Source organism: Oncorhynchus mykiss, chromosome 11 (assembly GCF_057628025.1).
Source record: "Oncorhynchus mykiss isolate SJ-2025 chromosome 11, ASM5762802v1, whole genome shotgun sequence".
Lineage (NCBI taxonomy): Eukaryota > Metazoa > Chordata > Actinopteri > Salmoniformes > Salmonidae > Oncorhynchus > Oncorhynchus mykiss.
In genome coordinates, this window is record NC_143032.1 from 86,465,920 (window position 1) to 86,490,007 (window position 24,088).

At 47.4% G+C, this 24,088-nt stretch overlaps 1 protein-coding gene across 1 annotated transcript in view; it reads left to right on the forward strand.

Moving 5' to 3' along the window:
* The window catches only part of tmem8b (transmembrane protein 8B), a 251,306-nt gene that overhangs the window by 41,689 nt on the left and 185,529 nt on the right, over positions 1-24,088 (forward strand). Inside the window, exon 2 of the mRNA XM_036936604.2 lies at positions 8,014-8,203. Within this exon, the coding sequence (XP_036792499.2) occupies positions 8,014-8,203 (190 nt within the window). The remainder of the gene's footprint in view (positions 1-8,013; positions 8,204-24,088) is intronic.

The following is a 24,088-nucleotide window of genomic DNA, read 5'->3' on the forward strand; positions in this document are numbered from 1 at the left end:
CCTTGCAAAACAGCTCGAGCTCAGTGAGGTTGGATGGAGAGCATTTGTGAACAGCAGTTTTCAGTTCTTTCCACAGATTCTCGATTGGATTCAGGTCTGGACTTTGACTTGGCCATTCTAACACCTGGATATGTTTATTATTGAACCATTCCATTGTAGATTTTGCTTTATGTGTCTCCCAGGTGGCTTGTGGCAAACTTTAAACGACACTTTTTATGGATATCTTTAAGAAATGGCTTTCTTCTTGCCACTCTTCCATAAAGGCCAGATTTGTGCAATATACGACTGATTGTTGTCCTATGGACAGAGTCTCCCACCTCAGCTGTAGATCTCTGCAGTTCATCCAGAGTGATCATGGGCCTCTTGGCTGCATCTCTGATCAGTCTTCTCCTTGTATGAGCTGAAAGTTTAGAGGGACGGCCAGGTCTTGGTAGATTTGCAGTGGTCTGATACTCCTTCCATTTCAATATTATCGCTTGCACAGTGCTCCTTGGGATGTTTAAAGCTTAGGAAATCTTTTTGTATCCAAATCCGGCTTTAAACTTCTTCACAACAGTATCTCGGATCTGCCTGGTGTGTTCCTTGTTCTTCATGATGCTCTCTGCGCTTTTAACGGACCTCTGAGACTATCACAGTGCAGGTGCATTTATACGGAGACTTGATTACACACAGGTGGATTGTATTTATCATGATTAGTCATTTAGGTCAACATTGGATCATTCAGAGATCCTCACTGAACTTCTGGAGAGAGTTTGCTGCACTGAAAGTAAAGGGGCTGAATAATTTTGCACGTCCAATTTTTCAGTTTTTGATTTGTTAAAAAAGTTTGAAATATCCAATAAATGTCGTTCCACTTCATGATTGTGTCCCACTTGTTGTTGATTCTTCACAAAAAAATACAGTTTTATATCTTTATGTTTGAAGCCTGAAATGTGGCAAAAGGTCGCAAAGTTCAAGGGGGCCGAATACTTTCGCAAGGCACTGTATATGGAGACGTTAATGTATTGTATACAGTTGAAGTCGGAAGTTTACATACACCTTAGCCAAATACATTTAAACTCGGTTTTTCACAATTCCTGACATTTAATCCTAGTATAAATTCCCTGTCTTAGGTCAGTTAGGATCACCACTTTATTTTAAGAATGAGAAATGTCAGAGTAATAGTTGAGAGAATGATTTATTTCAGTTTGTATTTCTTTCATCACATTCCCAGGGGGGTCAGAAGTTTACATACACTCAATTAGTATTTGGTAGCATTGCCTTTAAATTGTTCAGGGTCTTGTTGGTTCCAGATTTGGTGTATCGGTACCGCTTCCCATGCGGTAGCTTAGAAAACAGTCAATGACTAGGGTGGCTGGAGTCTTTCACAATTTTTAGGGCCTTCCTCTGACACCGCCTGGTACAGAGGTCCTGGATGGCAGGGAGCTCGGCTCCAGTGATGTACTGGGCCTTACTCACCACCCTCTGTAGCGGCTTGCAGTTGGATGCCTAGCAGTTGCTGTAACAAGTGGTGAGGCAGCCAGTCAAGATGCTCTCGATGGTGCAGCTATTGAACTAAACCCTTTTTCAGGACCCTGTCTTTCAAAGATAATTCGTAAAAATCCAAATAACTTCACAGATCGTCATTGTAAAGAGTTTAAACACTGTTTCCCATGCTTGTTCAATGAACCATAAACAATGAATGAACAATCACCTGTGGAACGGTCGTCACTAACAGACGGTAGGCAATTAAGGTTCACAGTTATGAAAACGTAGGACACTAAAGAGGCCTTTATACTGACTCTGTAAAACACCAAAAGAAAGATGCCGAGGGTCCCTGCTCATCTGCGTGAACGTACCTTAGGCATGCTGCAAGGAGGCATGAGGACTGCAGATGTGGCCTGGGCAATTTATTGCCCTGTCCTTACTGTGAGACGCTGGACAAGACAGGACTGGCAAAAAGTGCTCTTCACTGGCAAGTCGCGAGGAACTCTCAACCCGCACCACTAGAGCCCCGTCGATGTGAATGGGGGCGTGCTCGCCCCTCCGTTTCCTGTAGTCCACGATCAGCTTCCTCTGTCTTGCTGACGTTGAGGCAGAGGTTGTTGTCCTGGCACCACACTGCCAGGTCTCTCAGGCACAGTCAGAGCACAGATAACAGCAGACAGCTGTGAAGTAGTGGAGCCCAGTCAGAGAGTACAGTGAAAGGACAGGCAACGTCTGTTTTATTCAGGGGTATGTGTTCTCAGTCCTCTGACACAGGGCACTGCCGGCATGTCTAAGATTCATGGCTGCATTATTAACAAGACAGTAGAGGCCGAGCTATTAGGAAGCTGGAATGCCGCGTTTTAAAGGCACTGAGGAAGGTACTGCACTAGACAGAGTTGGCATCTTGCTCTAGCATCTTGTTTGATTCCAGTTGTTTCGGTTGGAGGATTCTTTCAGCAGTATGACTGGGGGGGGGGGAGGGTTTAGTTCACTATAAAGTATTAAACAATGAAACTCCCAAAGAAAGTCTCTCTCACAGCTTTTATTTTCTTTGGTAAAAAAAAACTATTCTGAGTCAAACCAGTTAATCCATGTAATCAGGTGCAGTCCAGGTGGTGACAGTAATTAGCAGCCAATTATACCTGGTCTGGTTCTGCCTGTCTGTACCCCACTCTGAAGGATGGAATCTGTCTGTCTGTACCCCACTCTGAAGGATGGAATCTGTCTGTCTGTCTGTATCCCACTCTGAAGGATGGAATCTGTCTGTCTGTCTGTACCCCACTCTGAAGAATGGAATCTGTCTGTCTGTCTGTACCCCACTCTGAAGGATGGAATCTGTCTGTCTGTCTGTACCCCACTCTGAAGGATGGAATCTGTCTGTCTGTACCCCACTCTGAAGGATGGAATCTGTCTGTCTGTACCCCACTCTGAAGGATGGAATCTGTCTGTCTGTCTGTACCCCACTCTGAAAGATGGTATCTGCCTGTCTGTCTGTACCCCACTCTGAAGGCTGTAATCTGTCTGTCTGTCTGTACCCCACTCTGAAGGATTGCATCTGCCTGTCTGTCTGTATGCCACTCTGAAGGCTGTAATCTGCCTGTCTGTCTGTATGCCACTCTGAAGGCTGTAATCTGTCTGTCTGTCTCTCTGTCTGTACCCCACTCTGAAGGCTGTAATCTGTCTGTCTGTCTGTACCCCACTCTGAAAGATGGTATCTGCCTGTCTGTCTGTACCCCACTCTGAAGGCTGTAATCTGTCTGTCTGTCTGTACCCCACTCTGAAGGATTGCATCTGCCTGTCTGTCTGTATGCTACTCTGAAGGCTGTAATCTGCCTGTCTGTCTGTATGCCACTCTGAAGGCTGTAATCTGTCTGTCTGTCTCTCTGTCTGTGTCTGTCTGTCTGTCTGTCTGTCTGTATGCCACTCTGCAGGAGAGGTGTAAAGTGTAAAGCAGTCAAGATGTAAAGTGTAAAGCAGGCGAGATGTAAAGTGTAAAGCATGCAAGGTTTAAAATGTAAAGCAGGCAAGGTGTAAAGTGTAAAGCATGCAAGGTTTAAAATGTAAAGCAGGCAAGGTGTAAGGCAGACGAGGGGTAAAGTGTAAAGCGAGCGAGGTGTAAAGTGTAAAGCGAGCGAGGTGTAAAGTGTAAAGCAGGCAAGGCGTAAAGTGTAAAGCAGGCTAGGTATAAAGTGTAAAGCAGGCGAGGTGTAAAGTGTAAAGCAGGCGAGGTGTAAAGCAGGCAAGGTGTAAAATGTAAAGCAGGCGAGGTGTAAAGTGTGTACAGCAGACGAGGTGTAAAGTTTAAAGCAGGCGAGGTGTAAAGTGTAAAGCAGGCAAGGTGTAAAGTGTAAAGCAGGCGAGGTGTAAAGTGTAAGGCAGGCGAGATGTAAAGTGTAAGGCTGGCGAGGTGTAAAGTGTAAAGCAGGCGAGGTGTAAAGTGTAAGGCAGGCGAGGTGTAAAGTGTAAGGCAGATGAGGTGTAAAGTGTAAAGCAGGTGAGGTGTAAAGTGTAAAGCAGTCAAGGTGTAAAGTGTAAAGCAGGCAAGGTGTAAAGTGTAAGGCAGGCGAGGTGTAAAGTGTAAAGCAGGCGAGGTGTAAAGTGTAAGGCAGGCGAGGTGTAAAGTGTAAAGCAGACAAGGTGTAAAGTGTAAAGCAGGCGAGGTGTAAAGTGTAAGGCAGGCGAGGTGTAAAGTGTAAAGCAGACGAGGTGTAAAGTGTAAAGCAGGTGAGGTGTAAAGCAGGCGAGGTGTAAAGTGTAAAGCAGGTGAGGTGTAAAGTGTGTATGCGCCTGTGTGCGTTGGGTGGAGTTTGATATTTTAGAAGCAACGTGCATCTTTTGGTACCACGATCCCATGCCGGTCCAGACTCCCAACTATCTACAATCACAACAGACGTTTTCATATTGACTTCTCATTTGTTGTGAAAGCAAAATAAGTCATTATTTAAAACATGTTTAAGGGTAGATCAGTTTTAATAGTGCAGATAAATTGTGGCTTCCATCAATGTAATTGTCTGCGTCAATTCCAATCTCCTTATATTTTTTTGTAAATATATTTATATATACACAGAAACAATCAAACGTTTGGACACACCTACTCATTGCAGGGTTTTTCATTATTTTTACTATTTTCTACATTGTTGAATAATAGTGAAGACATCAAAACTATGAAATAACACATATTTTTTATTTCCCCTTTATTTAACCAGGGAGGCCAGTTGAGAAGAAGTTCTCATTTATAACTGCGACTTGACCAAGATAAAGCAAAGCAGTGCGACAAAAACAACAACACAGAGTTACACATAAACAAGCGTACAGAAAATAACACAATAGAAAAATCTATATACAGTGTGTGCAAATTGAGTAAGGAGGTAAGGCAATAAATAGTACAATATTAGCTATGTAATTACAATTTAGCAAATGAACACTGGAATGGTAGATGTGCAGAAGATGAATGTGCAAGTAGAAATACTGGTGTGCAAAAGAGCAGAAAAGTAAATAAAAACAATATGGGGATGAGGTAGATAGACTGGATGGGCTATTTACAGATGGGCTGTGTACAGCTGCAACAATCGGTAAGCTGCTCAGATAGCTGATGCTTAAAGTTAGCGAGGGAGATTTAAGTGTCCAGCTTCAGTGATTTTTTTGCAATTCGTTCCAGTCATTGGCAGCAGAGAACTGGAAGGAAAGGGGGCCAAAGAGGAATTGGCTTTGGGGATGACCAGTGGAAATATACCAGCTGGAGCACGTGCTATGGGTGGGTGTTGCTATGGTGACCAGTGAGCTGAGATAAGGCGGAGCTTTACCTAGCAAAGACTTATAGATGATCTGGAGCCAGTGGACTTGGCGATAAATATGTAGCGAGGACCAGCCAACGAGAGCATACAGGTCGCAGTGGTGGGGAGTATATGGTTAGTTTACAGACTAAAGAGAGTTAACAGTCTAACCAGACACCTAGGTATTTATAGTTGTCCACATATTTTAAGTCAGAACCATCCAGAGTAGTGATGCTAGTCGGGCGGGCAGGTGCGGGCAGTGATTGGTTGAATAGCATGCATTTAGTTTTACTTGCGTTTAAGAGCAGTTGGAGGCCACGGAAGGAGTGTTGTATGGCATTGAGGCTGGTCTGGAGGTTTGTTAACACAGTGTCCAAAGAAGGACCAGAAGTATACAGAATGGTGTCGTCTGTGTAGAGGTGGATCAGGGACTCACCCGCAGCAAGAGCGACATCATTGATATATACAGAGAAAATAGTCGGCCCGAGAATTGAACCCTGTGTGTCCCCCATAGAGACTACCAGAAGTCCGGACAACAGGCCTTCTGATTTAACACACTGAACTCTGTCTGCAAAGTAGTTAGTGAACCAGGCGAGGCAGTCATTAGAGAAACGAAGGCTGTTCAGTCTGCTGATAAGAATACGGTGATTGACAGAGTCAAAAGCCTTGGCCAGGTCGATGAAGACGGCTGCACAGTACTGTCTTTTATCAATTGCGGTTACGATATCGTTTACTACCTTGAGCGTGGCTGAGGTGCACCCATGACCAGCTCGGAAACCAGATTGCATAGCGGAGAAGGTACGGTGGGATTCGAAATGGTCGGTGATCTGTTTAACTTGGCTTTCAAAGACCTAAGAAAGGCAGGGTAGAATAGATTTGGTCTACAGTAGTTTGGGTCTAGAGTGTGTCCCCCTTTGAAGAGGGGGATGACCGCGACAGCTTTCCAATATTTAGGAATCTCGGACGATACGAAAGAGAGATTGAACAGACTAGTAATAGGGGTCGCAACAGCGGATAATGTTCGAAAGAGAGGGTCCATATGGAATCATGTAGTAACCATGTATATTTGAGATTCTTCAAAGTAGTAACCCTTTGCCTTGATGACACCTTTGTACACTCTTGGCATTCTCTCAACCAGTTTCACCTGCCAGGAATGCTTTTCTAACAGTCTTGAAGGTGTTCCCACATACGCTGAAGACTTGTTGGCTGCTTTCCTTTCACTCCGCGGTCCAACTCATCCCAAACCATCTCAATTGGGTTGAGGTCGGGTGATTGTGGAGGCCAGGTCATCTGATGCAGCACTCCATCACTCTCCTTGGTCAAATAGCTCTTACACAGCCTGGAGGTGTGTTGGATCATTGTCCTGTTGAAAAACAAATGATAGTCCCATTAAGCCCAAACCAGATGGGATGGAGTATCGCTGCAGAATGCTGTGGTAGCCATGCTGGTTAAGTTTGCCTTGAACTCTAAATAAATCACTGACAGTGTCACCAGCAAAGCACCCCCACACCATCACACCTCCTCCTCCATGCTTCACGGTGGGAACCACATATGCGGAGATAATCCGTTCACCTACTCTGCGTCTCACAAAGACCAATAGCCTGGAATCACAAAAATACTTTTTTTGGAGGGATCCTAATAAGGCTACAGTGTTGTTTGGTTTAACTCTGAGATGAGATTTGCATATCAATGCAAAATAGGCTACTCTGATGCATATCCTATAAATGAGATCAGGGAACCACGTGAGCTCCACTGCCTACACACACTGCCCCGCGGCTGGAAAGATACGGCCCGTTACAATTTTCATGTGGCACGGGAGTACGTAGAATGTCGGAGCGCACTACAAGGAGCCTCCCCTTTTTGTGACAAAAATGACATTGTGACACTGCCCTACACTCCAAATCGTCCTTCCCCGTAGGGTATAAATCGGCATTAGGATGTCTGTGTATCTGAGACGTCTTGCAGTGGTGGTGAGACACGGCTGATTACTGAAAGACTGTGTGTGCATCCCAAATGGTACCCTATTCCCTATATAGTGCAATACTTTAGACCAGAACCCTATGGACCCTATTCCCTATATAGTGTACTACTTTAGACCAGAGCCCTATGTCATTCTATTCCCTATAAAGTGCACTACTTTAGACCAGAACCCTATGGCACCCTATTCCCTATATAGTGCACTACTTTAGACCAGAGCCCTATGTCATCCTATTCCCTATAAAGTGCACTACTTTAGACCAGAACCCTATGGCACTCTATTCCCTATTAAAATGTACTACTTTAGACCAGAGGCTGTAGATGGTTTCTCTGTCTCCTCCCTGGCCTGCTGATAGGAATGGTGGGGACAGGGGGTAGAGTGGATTGAGAGTAAATGCTGGATCTGAAGGCTGACTGTCTCACATCAACATGATTAAATCATTGGTTGTTAGATTCTGAGGAGAAAATCACCTAAACTGCATTAGAAGCAATTTCTCTACCCGCTGTCCCCTGCGTGTGTGTGTCTGTGTGTGTGTGTGTGTGTGTGTGTGTGTGTGTGTGTGTGTGTGTGTGTGTGTGTGTGTGTGTGTGTGTGTGTGTGTGTGTGTGTGTGTGTGTGTGTGTGTGTGTGTGTGTGTGTGTGTGTGTGTGTGTGTGTGTGTGTGTGTGTGTGTGTGTGTGTGTGTGTGTGTGTGTGGTGTCTGGGTGAGAATGTACGTTTTCGCCCGGAGAAATGTAACTAATCATTTCTCTGACTCGTCCTCCCCCTCCCCCTCCCCCTCTCTCTTTCATCCAGATTGTCACTTCGTAACAGACTACTTTACACGGACGCCTCGTAAGCTGAACGCGTTCCGGTCCTTCGCCAGCGTGGAGCTGTTCCACTTCAGTGTTCCTGAAGACACTGTGGTGGCTGTATGGAACCTCATCACCTTCAAGGAACAGGGAGGAACCTTCGGTGACAGCTGTCCCGACCGCAACGTCACAGTGTGAGTACATCTAACCCTAACCTGACCACAACGTCACAGTGTGAGTACATCTAACCCAAACCTGACCACAACGTCACAGTGTGAGTACATCTAACCCTAACCTGACCACAACGTCACAGTGTGAGTACATCTAACCCTAACCTGACCGCAACGTCACAGTATGAGTACATCTAACCCTAACCTGACCACAACGTCACAGTGTGAGTACATCTAACCCTAATCTGACCACAACGTCACAGTGTGAGTACATCTAACCCTAACCTGACCACAACGTCACAGTGTGAGTACATCTAACCCTAACCTGACCACAACGTCACAGTGTGAGTACATCTAACCCTAACCTGACCACAACGTCACAGTGTGAGTACATCTAACCCTAACCTGACCACAACGTCACAGTGTGAGTACATCTAACCCTAACCTGACCACAACGTCACAGTGTGAGTACATCTAACCCTAACCTGACCACAACGTCACAGTGTGAGTACATCTAACCCTAACCTGACCACAACGTCACAGTGTGAGTACATCTAACCCTAATCTGACCACAACGGCACAATGTGAGTACGTCTAACCCTAATCTGACCACAACGGCACAATGTGAGTACGTCTAACCCTAATCTGACCACAACGGCACAATGTGAGTACTCACAGTGTGAGTACATCTAACCCTAACCTCACCACAATGTCACTGTGTGAGTGGTTATTGTATGGAGAGAGAAAGAATATAGGGAGAGAGATTGAGAGAGATCAATAGAATGGGAGAGAGAGAGAGATCAATAGAATGGGAGAGGGAGATCAATAGAATGGGAGAGAGAGAGATCAATAGAATGGGAGAGAGAGAGAGATCAATAGAATGGGAGAGAGAGAGATCAATAGAATGGGAGAGAGAGAGAGATCAATAGAATGGGAGAGAGAGAGATCAATAGAATGGGAGAGAGAGAGATCAATAGAATGGGAGAGGGAGATCAATAGAATGGGAGAGAGAGAGAGATCAATAGAATGGGAGAGAGATCAATAGAATGGGAGAGAGATCAATAGAATGGGAGAGAGAGAGAGATCAATAGAATGGGAGAGAGAGAGAGATCAATAGAATGGGAGAGAGAGAGATCAATAAAATGGGGGAGAGAAAGATCAATTGAATGGGAGAGAGAGATCAATAGAATGGGAGAGAGAGAGATCAATAGAATGGGAGAGAGAGATCAATAGAATGGGAGAGAGAGAGATCAATAGAATGGGAGAGAGAGAGAGATCAATAGAATGGGAGAGAGAGAGAGATCAATAGAATGGGAGAGAGAGAAAGATCAATAGAATGGGAGAGAGATAGAGATCAATAGAATGGGAGAGAGAGAGAGATCAATAGAATGGGAGAGAGAGAGAGCAATAGAATGGGAGAGAGAGATCAATAGAATGGGAGAGAGAGCAATAGAATGGGGGAGAGAGATCAATAGAATGGGAGAGAGAGATCAATAGAATGGGGGAGAGAGATCAATAGAATGGGAGAGAGATCAATAGAATGGGGGAGAGAGATCAATAGAATGGGAGATAGAGATCAATAGAATGGGGGAGAGAGATCAATAGAATGGGAGAGAGAGATCAATAGAATGAGAGAGAGATCAATAGAATGGGAGAGAGAGAGATCAATAGAATGGGAGAGAGAGAGAGATCAATAGAATGGGAGAGAGAGAGAGATCAATAGAATGGGAGAGAGAGAGAGAGATCAATAGAATGGGAGAGAGGGAGATCAACAGAATGAGAGAGAGAGATCAATAGAATGGGAGAGAGAGAGATCAATAGAATGGGAGAGAGAGAGATCAATAGAATGGGGGAGAGAGATCAATAGAATGGGGGAGAGAGATCAATAGAATGGGAGAGAGGGAGATCAACAGAATGGGAGAGAGAGATCAATAGAATGTGGGAGAGATCAATAGAATGGGGGAGAGAGAACAATAGAATGGGAGAGAGGGAGATCAACAGAATGGGAGAGAGAGATCAATAGAATGGGGGAGAGAGATCAATAGAATGGGAGAGAGATTGATCCACTTATCAATTATTTAGCTATTTAAACACCATAAGTTAAACAAATGCAGATCACAATAGATAACAGATATCCCACAGCCCAGACCCCCAGCACCATAGATAACAGATATCCCACAGCCCAGACCCCCAGATAGATAACAGATATCCCACAGCCCAGACCCCCAGCACCATAGATAACAGATATCCCACAGCCCAGACCCCCAGCACCATAGATAACAGATATCCCACAGCCCAGACCCCCAGCACCATAGATAACAGATATCCCACAGCCCAGACCCCCAGCACCATAGATAACAGATATCCCACAGCCCAGACCCCCAGCACCATAGATACTAGATATCCCACAGCCCAGACTCCCAGCACCATAGATAACAGATATCCCACAGCCCAGACCCCCAGCACCATAGATAACAGATATCCCACAGCCCAGACCCCCAGCACCATAGATAACAGATATCCCACAGCCCAGAACCCAGATAGATAACAGATATCCCACAGCCCAGACCCCTAGCACCATAGATAACAGATATCCCACAGCCCAGACCCCAGAAAGATAACTGATATCCCTCAGCCCAGACCCCCAGCACAATAGATAACAGATATCCCACAGCCCAGAACCCCAGATAGATAACATATCCCACAGCCCAGACCCCCAGCACAATAGATAACAGATATCCCACAGCCCAGAACCCCAGATAGATAACATATATCCCATAGCCCAGAACCCCAGATAGATAACAGATATCCCACAGCCCAGAACCCAGAACCCCAGATAGATAACAGATATCCCACAGCCCAGACCCCAGATACTGTAGATAACAGATATCCCACAGCACAGACCCCAGATAGATAACAGATATCCCACAGCCCAGACCCCCAGATAGATAACATATATCCCACAGCCCAGACCCCCAGCACCATAGATAACATATATCCCACAGCCCAGACCCCAGATAGATAACATATATCCCACAGCCCAGACCCCCAGCACCATAGATAACATATATCCCACAGCCCAGACCCCAGATAGATAACATATATCCCACAGCCCAGACCCCCAGCACCATAGATAACAGATATCCCACAGCCCAGACCCCCAGCACCATAGATAACATATATCCCACAGCACAGACCACAGATAGATAACAGATATCCCACAGCCCAGACCAATGGATAACAGATATCCCACAGCCCAGACCCCAGATAGATAACAGATATCCCTCAACCCAGACCCCCAGCACCATAGATAACAGATATCCCACAGTCCAGACCCCAGATAGATAACTGATATCCCTCAGCCCAGACCCCCAGCACCATAGATAACAGATATCCCACAGCCCAGACCCCAGATAGATAACAGATATCCCACAGCCCAGACCCCAGATAGATAACAGATATCCCACAGCCCAGAACCCCAGATAGATAACAGATATCCCACAGCCCAGACCCCAGATACTGTAGATAACAGATATCCCACAGCCCAGACCCCAGATAGATAACAGATATCCCACAGCCCAGAACCCCAGATAGATAACAGATATCCCACAGCCCAGAACCCCAGATAGATAACAGATATCCCACAGCCCAGACCCCAGATAGATAACAGATATCCCACAGCCCAGACCCCCAGCACCATAGATAACAGATATCCCACAGCCCAGACCCCCAGCACCATATATAACATATATCCCACAGCCCAGACTCCCAGCACCATAGATAACAGATATCCCACAGCCCAGACCCCAGATAGATAACAGATATCCCACAGCCCAGACCCCAGATAGATAACAGATATCCCTCAGGCCAGAACCCAGATAGATAACAAATATCCCACATCCCAGATCCCCAGCACCATAGATAACATATTTCCCACAGCCCAGACCCCAGATAGATAACAGATATCCCACTGCCCAGACCCTAGATAGATAACAGATATCCCACAGCCCAGACCCCCAGCACCATAGATAACAGATATCCCACAGCCCAGACCCCAGATAGATAACAGATATCCCACAGCCCAGACCCCAGATAGATAACAGATATCCCACAGCCCAGAACCCCAGATAGATAACAGATATCCCTGAGCCCAGACCCCCAGCACCATAGATAACATATATCCCACAGTCCAGACCCCAGATAGATAACAGATATCCCACAGCCCAGACCCCAGATAGATAACAGATATCCCACAGCCCAGACCCCAGATAGATAACATATATCCCACAGCCCAGACCCCCAGCACCATAGATAACAGATATCCCACAACCCAGACCCCAGATAGATAACAGATATCCCACAGCCCAGACCCCAGATAGATAACAGATATCCCACAGCCCAGACCCCCAGCACCATAGATAACATATATCCCACAGCCCAGACCCCAGATAGATAACAGATATCCCACAGCCCAGACCCCAGATAGATAACAGATATCCCACAGCCCAGACCCCAGATTGATAACAGATATCCCACAGCCCAGACCCCAGATAGATAACAGATATCCCACAGCCCAGACCCCAGATAGATAACAGATATCCCACAGCCCAGACCCCAGATTGATAACAGATATCCCACAGCCCAGACCCCAGATAGATAACAGATATCCCACAGCCCAGACCCCAGATAGATAACAGATATCCCACAGCCCAGACCCCAGATAGATAACAGATATTCCACAGCCCTGACCCCCAGCAACATAGATAACAGATATCCCACAGCCCAGACCCTCAGCACCATAGATAACAGATATCCCATAGCCCAGACCCCAGAGAGATAACAGATATCCCACAGCCCAGACCCCAGATAGATAACAGATATCCCACAGCCCAGACCCCAGATAGATAACATATATCCCACAGCCCAGACCCCCAGCACAATAGATAACAGATATCCCACAGTCCAGACCCCAGATAGATAACAGATATCTCTCAGCCCCGACCCCAGATAGATAACAGATATCCCACAGCCCAGACCCCAGATAGATAACAGATATCCCACAGCCAAGACCCCAGATAGATAACAGATATCCCACAGCCCAGACCCCAGATAGATAACAGATATCCCACAGCCCAGACCCCAGATAGATAACAGATATCCCACAGCCCAGACCCCAGATAGATAACAGATATCCCACAGCCCAGACCCCAGATAGATAACAGATATCCCTCAGCCCAGAACCCAGATAGATAACAAATATCCCACATCCCAGATCCCCAGCACCATAGATAACATATTTCCCACAGCCCAGACCCCAGATAGATAACAGATATCCCACTGCCCAGACCCTAGATAGATAACAGATATCCCACAGCCCAGACCCCCAGCACCATAGATAACAGATATCCCACAGCCCAGACCCCAGATAGATAACAGATATCCCACAGCCCAGACCCCAGATAGATAACAGATATCCCACAGCCCAGAACCCCAGATAGATAACAGATATCCCTCAGCCCAGAACCCACATAGATAACAAATATCCCACATCCCAGATCCCCAGCACCATAGATAACATATTTCCCACAGCCCAGACCCCAGATAGATAACAGATATCCCACAGCCCAGACCCCAGATAGATAACATATATCCCACAGCCCAGACCCCCAGCACCATAGATAACAGATATCCCACAACCCAGACCCCAGATAGATAACAGATATCCCACAGCCCAGACCCCAGATAGATAACAGATATCCCACAGCCCAGACCCCCAGCACCATAGATAACATATATCCCACAGCCCAGACCCCAGATAGATAACAGATATCCCACAGCCCAGACCCCAGATAGATAACAGATATCCCACAGCCCAGACCCCCAGCACCATAGATAACATATATCCCACAGCCCAGACCCCAGATAGATAACAGATATCCCACAGCCCAGACCCCAGATAGATAACAGATATCCCACAGCCCAGACCCCAGATTGATAACAGATATCCCACAGCCCAGACCCAAGATAGATAACAGATATCCCACAGCCCAGAACCCCAGATAGATAACATATATCCCATAGCCCAGAACCCCAGATAGATAACAGATATCCCACAGCCCAGAACCCAGAACCCCAGATAGATAACAGATATCCCACAGCCCAGACCCCAGATACTGTAGATAACAGATATCCCACAGCCCAGACCCCAGATAGATAACAGATATCCCACAGCCCAGACCCCAGATACTGTAGATAACAGATATCCCACAGCACAGACCCCAGATTGATAACAGATATCCCACAGCCCAGACCCCAGATAGATAACAGATATCCCACAGCCCAGACCCCAGATAGATAACAGATATCCCACAGCCCAGACCCCAGATAGATAACAGATATTCCACAGCCCTGACCCCCAGCAACATAGATAACAGATATCCCACAGCCCAGACCCTCAGCACCATAGATAACAGATATCCCATAGCCCAGACCCCAGAGAGATAACAGATATCCCACAGCCCAGACCCCAGATAGATAACAGATATCCCACAGCCCAGACCCCAGATAGATAACATATATCCCACAGCCCAGACCCCCAGCACAATAGATAACAGATATCCCACAGTCCAGACCCCAGATAGATAACAGATATCTCTCAGCCCCGACCCCAGATAGATAACAGATATCCCACAGCCCAGACCCCAGATAGATAACAGATATCCCACAGCCAAGACCCCAGATAGATAACAGATATCCCACAGCCCAGACCCCAGATAGATAACAGATATCCCACAGCCCAGACCCCAGATAGATAACAGATATCCCACAGCCCAGACCCCAGATAGATAACAGATATCCCACAGCCCAGACCCCAGATAGATAACAGATATCCCTCAGCCCAGAACCCAGATAGATAACAAATATCCCACATCCCAGATCCCCAGCACCATAGATAACATATTTCCCACAGCCCAGACCCCAGATAGATAACAGATATCCCACTGCCCAGACCCTAGATAGATAACAGATATCCCACAGCCCAGACCCCCAGCACCATAGATAACAGATATCCCACAGCCCAGACCCCAGATAGATAACAGATATCCCACAGCCCAGACCCCAGATAGATAACAGATATCCCACAGCCCAGAACCCCAGATAGATAACAGATATCCCTCAGCCCAGAACCCACATAGATAACAAATATCCCACATCCCAGATCCCCAGCACCATAGATAACATATTTCCCACAGCCCAGACCCCAGATAGATAACAGATATCCCACAGCCCAGACCCCAGATAGATAACATATATCCCACAGCCCAGACCCCCAGCACCATAGATAACAGATATCCCACAACCCAGACCCCAGATAGATAACAGATATCCCACAGCCCAGACCCCAGATAGATAACAGATATCCCACAGCCCAGACCCCCAGCACCATAGATAACATATATCCCACAGCCCAGACCCCAGATAGATAACAGATATCCCACAGCCCAGACCCCAGATAGATAACAGATATCCCACAGCCCAGACCCCCAGCACCATAGATAACATATATCCCACAGCCCAGACCCCAGATAGATAACAGATATCCCACAGCCCAGACCCCAGATAGATAACAGATATCCCACAGCCCAGACCCCAGATTGATAACAGATATCCCACAGCCCAGACCCAAGATAGATAACAGATATCCCACAGCCCAGAACCCCAGATAGATAACATATATCCCATAGCCCAGAACCCCAGATAGATAACAGATATCCCACAGCCCAGAACCCAGAACCCCAGATAGATAACAGATATCCCACAGCCCAGACCCCAGATACTGTAGATAACAGATATCCCACAGCCCAGACCCCAGATAGATAACAGATATCCCACAGCCCAGACCCCAGATACTGTAGATAACAGATATCCCACAGCACAGACCCCAGATAGATAACAGATATCCCACAGCCCAGACCCCCAGATAGATAACATATATCCCACAGCCCAGACCCCCAGCACCATAGATAACATATATCCCACAGCCCAGACCCCAGATAGATAACATATATCCCACAGCCCAGACCCCCAGCACCATAGATAACATATATCCCACAGCCCAGACCCCAGATAGATAACATATATCCCACAGCCCAGACCCCCAGCACCATAGATAACAGATATCCCACAGCCCAGACCCCCAGCACCATAGATAACAGATATCCCACAGCCCAGACCCCCAGCACCATAGATAACATATATCCCACAGCACAGACCACAGATAGATAACAGATATCCCACAGCCCAGACCAATGGATAACAGATATCCCACAGCCCAGACCCCAGATAGATAACAGATATCCCTCAACCCAGACCCCCAGCACCATAGATAACAGATATCCCACAGTCCAGACCCCAGATAGATAACTGATATCCCTCAGCCCAGACCCCCAGCACCATAGATAACAGATATCCCACAGCCCAGACCCCAGATAGATAACAGATATCCCACAGCCCAGACCCCAGATAGATAACAGATATCCCACAGCCCAGAACCCCAGATAGATAACAGATATCCCACAGCCCAGACCCCAGATACTGTAGATAACAGATATCCCACAGCCCAGACCCCAGATAGATAACAGATATCCCACAGCCCAGAACCCCAGATAGATAACAGATATCCCACAGCCCAGAACCCCAGATAGATAACAGATATCCCACAGCCCAGACCCCAGATAGATAACAGATATCCCACAGCCCAGACCCCCAGCACCATAGATAACAGATATCCCACAGCCCAGACCCCCAGCACCATATATAACATATATCCCACAGCCCAGACTCCCAGCACCATAGATAACAGATATCCCACAGCCCAGACCCCAGATAGATAACAGATATCCCACAGCCTAGACCCCAGATAGATAACAGATATCCCTCAGGCCAGAACCCAGATAGATAACAAATATCCCACATCCCAGATCCCCAGCACCATAGATAACATATTTCCCACAGCCCAGACCCCAGATAGATAACAGATATCCCACTGCCCAGACCCTAGATAGATAACAGATATCCCACAGCCCAGACCCCCAGCACCATAGATAACAGATATCCCACAGCCCAGACCCCAGATAGATAACAGATATCCCACAGCCCAGACCCCAGATAGATAACAGATATCCCACAGCCCAGACCCCAGATAGATAACAGATATCCCACAGCCCAGACCCCAGATAGATAACAGATATCCCTCAGGCCAGAACCCAGATAGATAACAAATATCCCACATCCCAGATCCCCAGCACCATAGATAACATATTTCCCACAGCCCAGACCCCAGATAGATAACAGATATCCCACTGCCCAGACCCTAGATAGATAACAGATATCCCACAGCCCAGACCCCCAGCACCATAGATAACAGATATCCCACAGCCCAGACCCCAGATAGATAACAGATATCCCACAGCCCAGACCCCAGATAGATAACAGATATCCCACAGCCCAGAACCCCAGATAGATAACAGATATCCCTGAGCCCAGACCCCCAGCACCATAGATAACATATATCCCACAGTCCAGACCCCAGATAGATAACAGATATCCCACAGCCCAGACCCCAGATAGATAACAGATATCCCACAGCCCAGACCCCAGATAGATAACATATATCCCACAGCCCAGACCCCCAGCACCATAGATAACAGATATCCCACAACCCAGACCCCAGATAGATAACAGATATCCCACAGCGCAGACCCCAGATAGATAACAGATATCCCACAGCCCAGACCCCCAGCACCATAGATAACATATATCCCACAGCCCAGACCCCAGATAGATAACAGATATCCCACAGCCCAGACCCCAGATAGATAACAGATATCCCACAGCCCAGACCCCAGATTGATAACAGATATCCCACAGCCCAGACCCCAGATAGATAACAGATATCCCACAGCCCAGACCCCAGATAGATAACAGATATCCCACAGCCCAGACCCCAGATTGATAACAGATATCCCACAGCCCAGACCCCAGATAGATAACAGATATCCCACAGCCCAGACCCCAGATAGATAACAGATATCCCACAGCCCAGACCCCAGATAGATAACAGATATTCCACAGCCCTGACCCCCAGCAACATAGATAACAGATATCCCACAGCCCAGACCCTCAGCACCATAGATAACAGATATCCCATAGCCCAGACCCCAGAGAGATAACAGATATCCCACAGCCCAGACCCCAGATAGATAACAGATATCCCACAGCCCAGACCCCAGATAGATAACATATATCCCACAGCCCAGACCCCCAGCACAATAGATAACAGATATCCCACAGTCCAGACCCCAGATAGATAACAGATATCTCTCAGCCCCGACCCCAGATAGATAACAGATATCCCACAGCCCAGACCCCAGATAGATAACAGATATCCCACAGCCAAGACCCCAGATAGATAACAGATATCCCACAGCCCAGACCCCAGATAGATAACAGATATCCCACAGCCCAGACCCCAGATAGATAACAGATATCCCACAGCCCAGACCCCAGATAGATAACAGATATCCCACAGCCCAGACCCCAGATAGATAACAGATATCCCTCAGCCCAGAACCCAGATAGATAACAAATATCCCACATCCCAGATCCCCAGCACCATAGATAACATATTTCCCACAGCCCAGACCCCAGATAGATAACAGATATCCCACTGCCCAGACCCTAGATAGATAACAGATATCCCACAGCCCAGACCCCCAGCACCATAGATAACAGATATCCCACAGCCCAGACCCCAGATAGATAACAGATATCCCACAGCCCAGACCCCAGATAGATAACAGATATCCCACAGCCCAGAACCCCAGATAGATAACAGATATCCCTCAGCCCAGAACCCAGATAGATAACAAATATCCCACATCCCAGATCCCCAGCACCATAGATAACATATTTCCCACAGCCCAGACCCCAGATAGATAACAGATATCCCACAGCCCAGACCCCAGATAGATAACATATATCCCACAGCCCAGACCCCCAGCACCATAGATAACAGATATCCCACAACCCAGACCCCAGATAGATAACAGATATCCCACAGCCCAGACCCCAGATAGATAACAGATATCCCACAGCCCAGACCCCCAGCACCATAGATAACATATATCCCACAGCCCAGACCCCAGATAGATAACAGATATCCCACAGCCCAGACCCCAGATAGATAACAGATATCCCACAGCCCAGACCCCCAGCACCATAGATAACATATATCCCACAGCCCAGACCCCAGATAGATAACAGATATCCCACAGCCCAGACCCCAGATAGATAACAGATATCCCACAGCCCAGACCCCAGATTGATAACAGATATCCCACAGCCCAGACCCAAGATAGATAACAGATATCCCACAGCCCAGAACCCCAGATAGATAACATATATCCCATAGCCCAGAACCCCAGATAGATAACAGATATCCCACAGCCCAGAACCCAGAACCCCAGATAGATAACAGATATCCCACAGCCCAGACCCCAGATACTGTAGATAACAGATATCCCACAGCCCAGACCCCAGATAGATAACAGATATCCCACAGCCCAGACCCCAGATACTGTAGATAACAGATATCCCACAGCACAGACCCCAGATAGATAACAGATATCCCACAGCCCAGACCCCCAGATAGATAACATATATCCCACAGCCCAGACCCCCAGCACCATAGATAACATATATCCCACAGCCCAGACCCCAGATAGATAACATATATCCCACAGCCCAGACCCCCAGCACCATAGATAACATATATCCCACAGCCAAGACCCCAGATAGATAACATATATCCCACAGCCCAGACCCCCAGCACCATAGATAACAGATATCCCACAGCCCAGACCCCCAGCACCATAGATAACAGATATCCCACAGCCCAGACCCCCAGCACCATAGATAACATATATCCCACAGCACAGACCACAGATAGATAACAGATATCCCACAGCCCAGACCAATGGATAACAGATATCCCACAGCCCAGACCCCAGATAGATAACAGATATCCCTCAACCCAGACCCCCAGCACCATAGATAACAGATATCCCACAGTCCAGACCCCAGATAGATAACTGATATCCCTCAGCCCAGACCCCCAGCACCATAGATAACAGATATCCCACAGCCCAGACCCCAGATAGATAACATATATCCCACAGCCCAGACCCCCAGCACAATAGATAACAGATATCCCACAGTCCAGACCCCAGATAGATAACAGATATCTCTCAGCCCCGACCCCAGATAGATAACAGATATCCCACAGCCCAGACCCCAGATAGATAACAGATATCCCACAGCCAAGACCCCAGATAGATAACAGATATCCCACAGCCCAGACCCCAGATAGATAACAGATATCCCACAGCCCAGACCCCAGATAGATAACAGATATCCCACAGCCCAGACCCCAGATAGATAACAGATATCCCACAGCCCAGACCCCAGATAGATAACAGATATCCCTCAGCCCAGAACCCAGATAGATAACAAATATCCCACATCCCAGATCCCCAGCACCATAGATAACATATTTCCCACAGCCCAGACCCCAGATAGATAACAGATATCCCACTGCCCAGACCCTAGATAGATAACAGATATCCCACAGCCCAGACCCCCAGCACCATAGATAACAGATATCCCACAGCCCAGACCCCAGATAGATAACAGATATCCCACAGCCCAGACCCCAGATAGATAACAGATATCCCACAGCCCAGAACCCCAGATAGATAACAGATATCCCTCAGCCCAGAACCCAGATAGATAACAAATATCCCACATCCCAGATCCCCAGCACCATAGATAACATATTTCCCACAGCCCAGACCCCAGATAGATAACAGATATCCCACAGCCCAGACCCCAGATAGATAACATATATCCCACAGCCCAGACCCCCAGCACCATAGATAACAGATATCCCACAACCCAGACCCCAGATAGATAACAGATATCCCACAGCCCAGACCCCAGATAGATAACAGATATCCCACAGCCCAGACCCCCAGCACCATAGATAACATATATCCCACAGCCCAGACCCCAGATAGATAACAGATATCCCACAGCCCAGACCCCAGATAGATAACAGATATCCCACAGCCCAGACCCCCAGCACCATAGATAACATATATCCCACAGCCCAGACCCCAGATAGATAACAGATATCCCACAGCCCAGACCCCAGATAGATAACAGATATCCCACAGCCCAGACCCCAGATTGATAACAGATATCCCACAGCCCAGACCCAAGATAGATAACAGATATCCCACAGCCCAGAACCCCAGATAGATAACATATATCCCATAGCCCAGAACCCCAGATAGATAACAGATATCCCACAGCCCAGAACCCAGAACCCCAGATAGATAACAGATATCCCACAGCCCAGACCCCAGATACTGTAGATAACAGATATCCCACAGCCCAGACCCCAGATAGATAACAGATATCCCACAGCCCAGACCCCAGATACTGTAGATAACAGATATCCCACAGCACAGACCCCAGATAGATAACAGATATCCCACAGCCCAGACCCCCAGATAGATAACATATATCCCACAGCCCAGACCCCCAGCACCATAGATAACATATATCCCACAGCCCAGACCCCAGATAGATAACATATATCCCACAGCCCAGACCCCCAGCACCATAGATAACATATATCCCACAGCCAAGACCCCAGATAGATAACATATATCCCACAGCCCAGACCCCCAGCACCATAGATAACAGATATCCCACAGCCCAGACCCCCAGCACCATAGATAACAGATATCCCACAGCCCAGACCCCCAGCACCATAGATAACATATATCCCACAGCACAGACCACAGATAGATAACAGATATCCCACAGCCCAGACCAATGGATAACAGATATCCCACAGCCCAGACCCCAGATAGATAACAGATATCCCTCAACCCAGACCCCCAGCACCATAGATAACAGATATCCCACAGTCCAGACCCCAGATAGATAACTGATATCCCTCAGCCCAGACCCCCAGCACCATAGATAACAGATATCCCACAGCCCAGACCCCAGATAGATAACAGATATGCCACAGCCCAGACCCCAGATAGATAACAGATATCCCACATTCCAGAACCCCAGATAGATAACAGATATCCCACAGCCCAGACCCCAGATACTGTAGATAACAGATATCCCACAGCCCAGACCCCAGATAGATAACAGATATCCCACAGCCCAGAACCCCAGATAGATAACAGATATCCCACAGCCCAGAACCCCAGATAGATAACAGATATCCCACAGCCCAGACCCCAGATAGATAACAGATATCCCACAGCCCAGACCCCCAGCACCATAGATAACAGATATCCCACAGCCCAGACCCCCAGTACCATATATAACATATATCCCACAGCCCAGACCCCCAGCACCATAGATAACATATATCCCACAGCCCAGACCCCAGATAGATAACATATATCCCACAGCCCAGACCCCCAGCACCATAGATAACAGATATCCCACAGCCCAGACCCCCAGCACCATAGATAACAGATATCCCACAGCCCAGACCCCCAGCACCATAGATAACATATATCCCACAGCACAGACCACAGATAGATAACAGATATCCCACAGCCCAGACCAATGGATAACAGATATCCCACAGCCCAGACCCCAGATAGATAACAGATATCCCTCAACCCAGACCCCCAGCACCATAGATAACAGATATCCCACAGTCCAGACCCCAGATAGATAACTGATATCCCTCAGCCCAGACCCCCAGCACCATAGATAACAGATATCCCACAGCCCAGACCCCAGATAGATAACAGATATCCCACAGCCCAGACCCCAGATAGATAACAGATATCCCACAGCCCAGAACCCCAGATAGATAACAGATATCCCACAGCCCAGACCCCAGATACTGTAGATAACAGATATCCCACAGCCCAGACCCCAGATAGATAACAGATATCCCACAGCCCAGAACCCCAGATAGATAACAGATATCCCACAGCCCAGAACCCCAGATAGATAACAGATATCCCACAGCCCAGACCCCAGATAGATAACAGATATCCCACAGCCCAGACCCCCAGCACCATAGATAACAGATATCCCACAGCCCAGACCCCCAGCACCATATATAACATATATCCCACAGCCCAGACCCCCAGCACCATAGATAACAGATATCCCACAGCCCAGACCCCAGATAGATAACAGATATCCCACAGCCCAGACCCCAGATAGATAACAGATATCCCTCAGCCCAGAACCCAGATAGATAACAAATATCCCACATCCCAGATCCCCAGCACCATAGATAACATATTTCCCACAGCCCAGACCCCAGATAGATAACAGATATCCCACTGCCCAGACCCTAGATAGATAACAGATATCCCACAGCCCAGACCCCCAGCACCATAGATAACAGATATCCCACAGCCCAGACCCCCAGCACCATATATAACATATATCCCACAGCCCAGACCCCCAGCACCATAGATAACAGATATCCCACAGCCCAGACCCCAGATAGATAACAGATATCCCACAGCCCAGACCCCAGATAGATAACAGATATCCCTCAGCCCAGAACCCAGATAGATAACAAATATCCCACATCCCAGATCCCCAGCACCATAGATAACATATTTCCCACAGCCCAGACCCCAGATAGATAACAGATATCCCACTGCCCAGACCCTAGATAGATAACAGATATCCCACAGCCCAGACCCCCAGTACCATAGATAACAGATATCCCACAGCCCAGACCCCAGATAGATAACAGATATCCCACAGCCCAGACCCCAGATA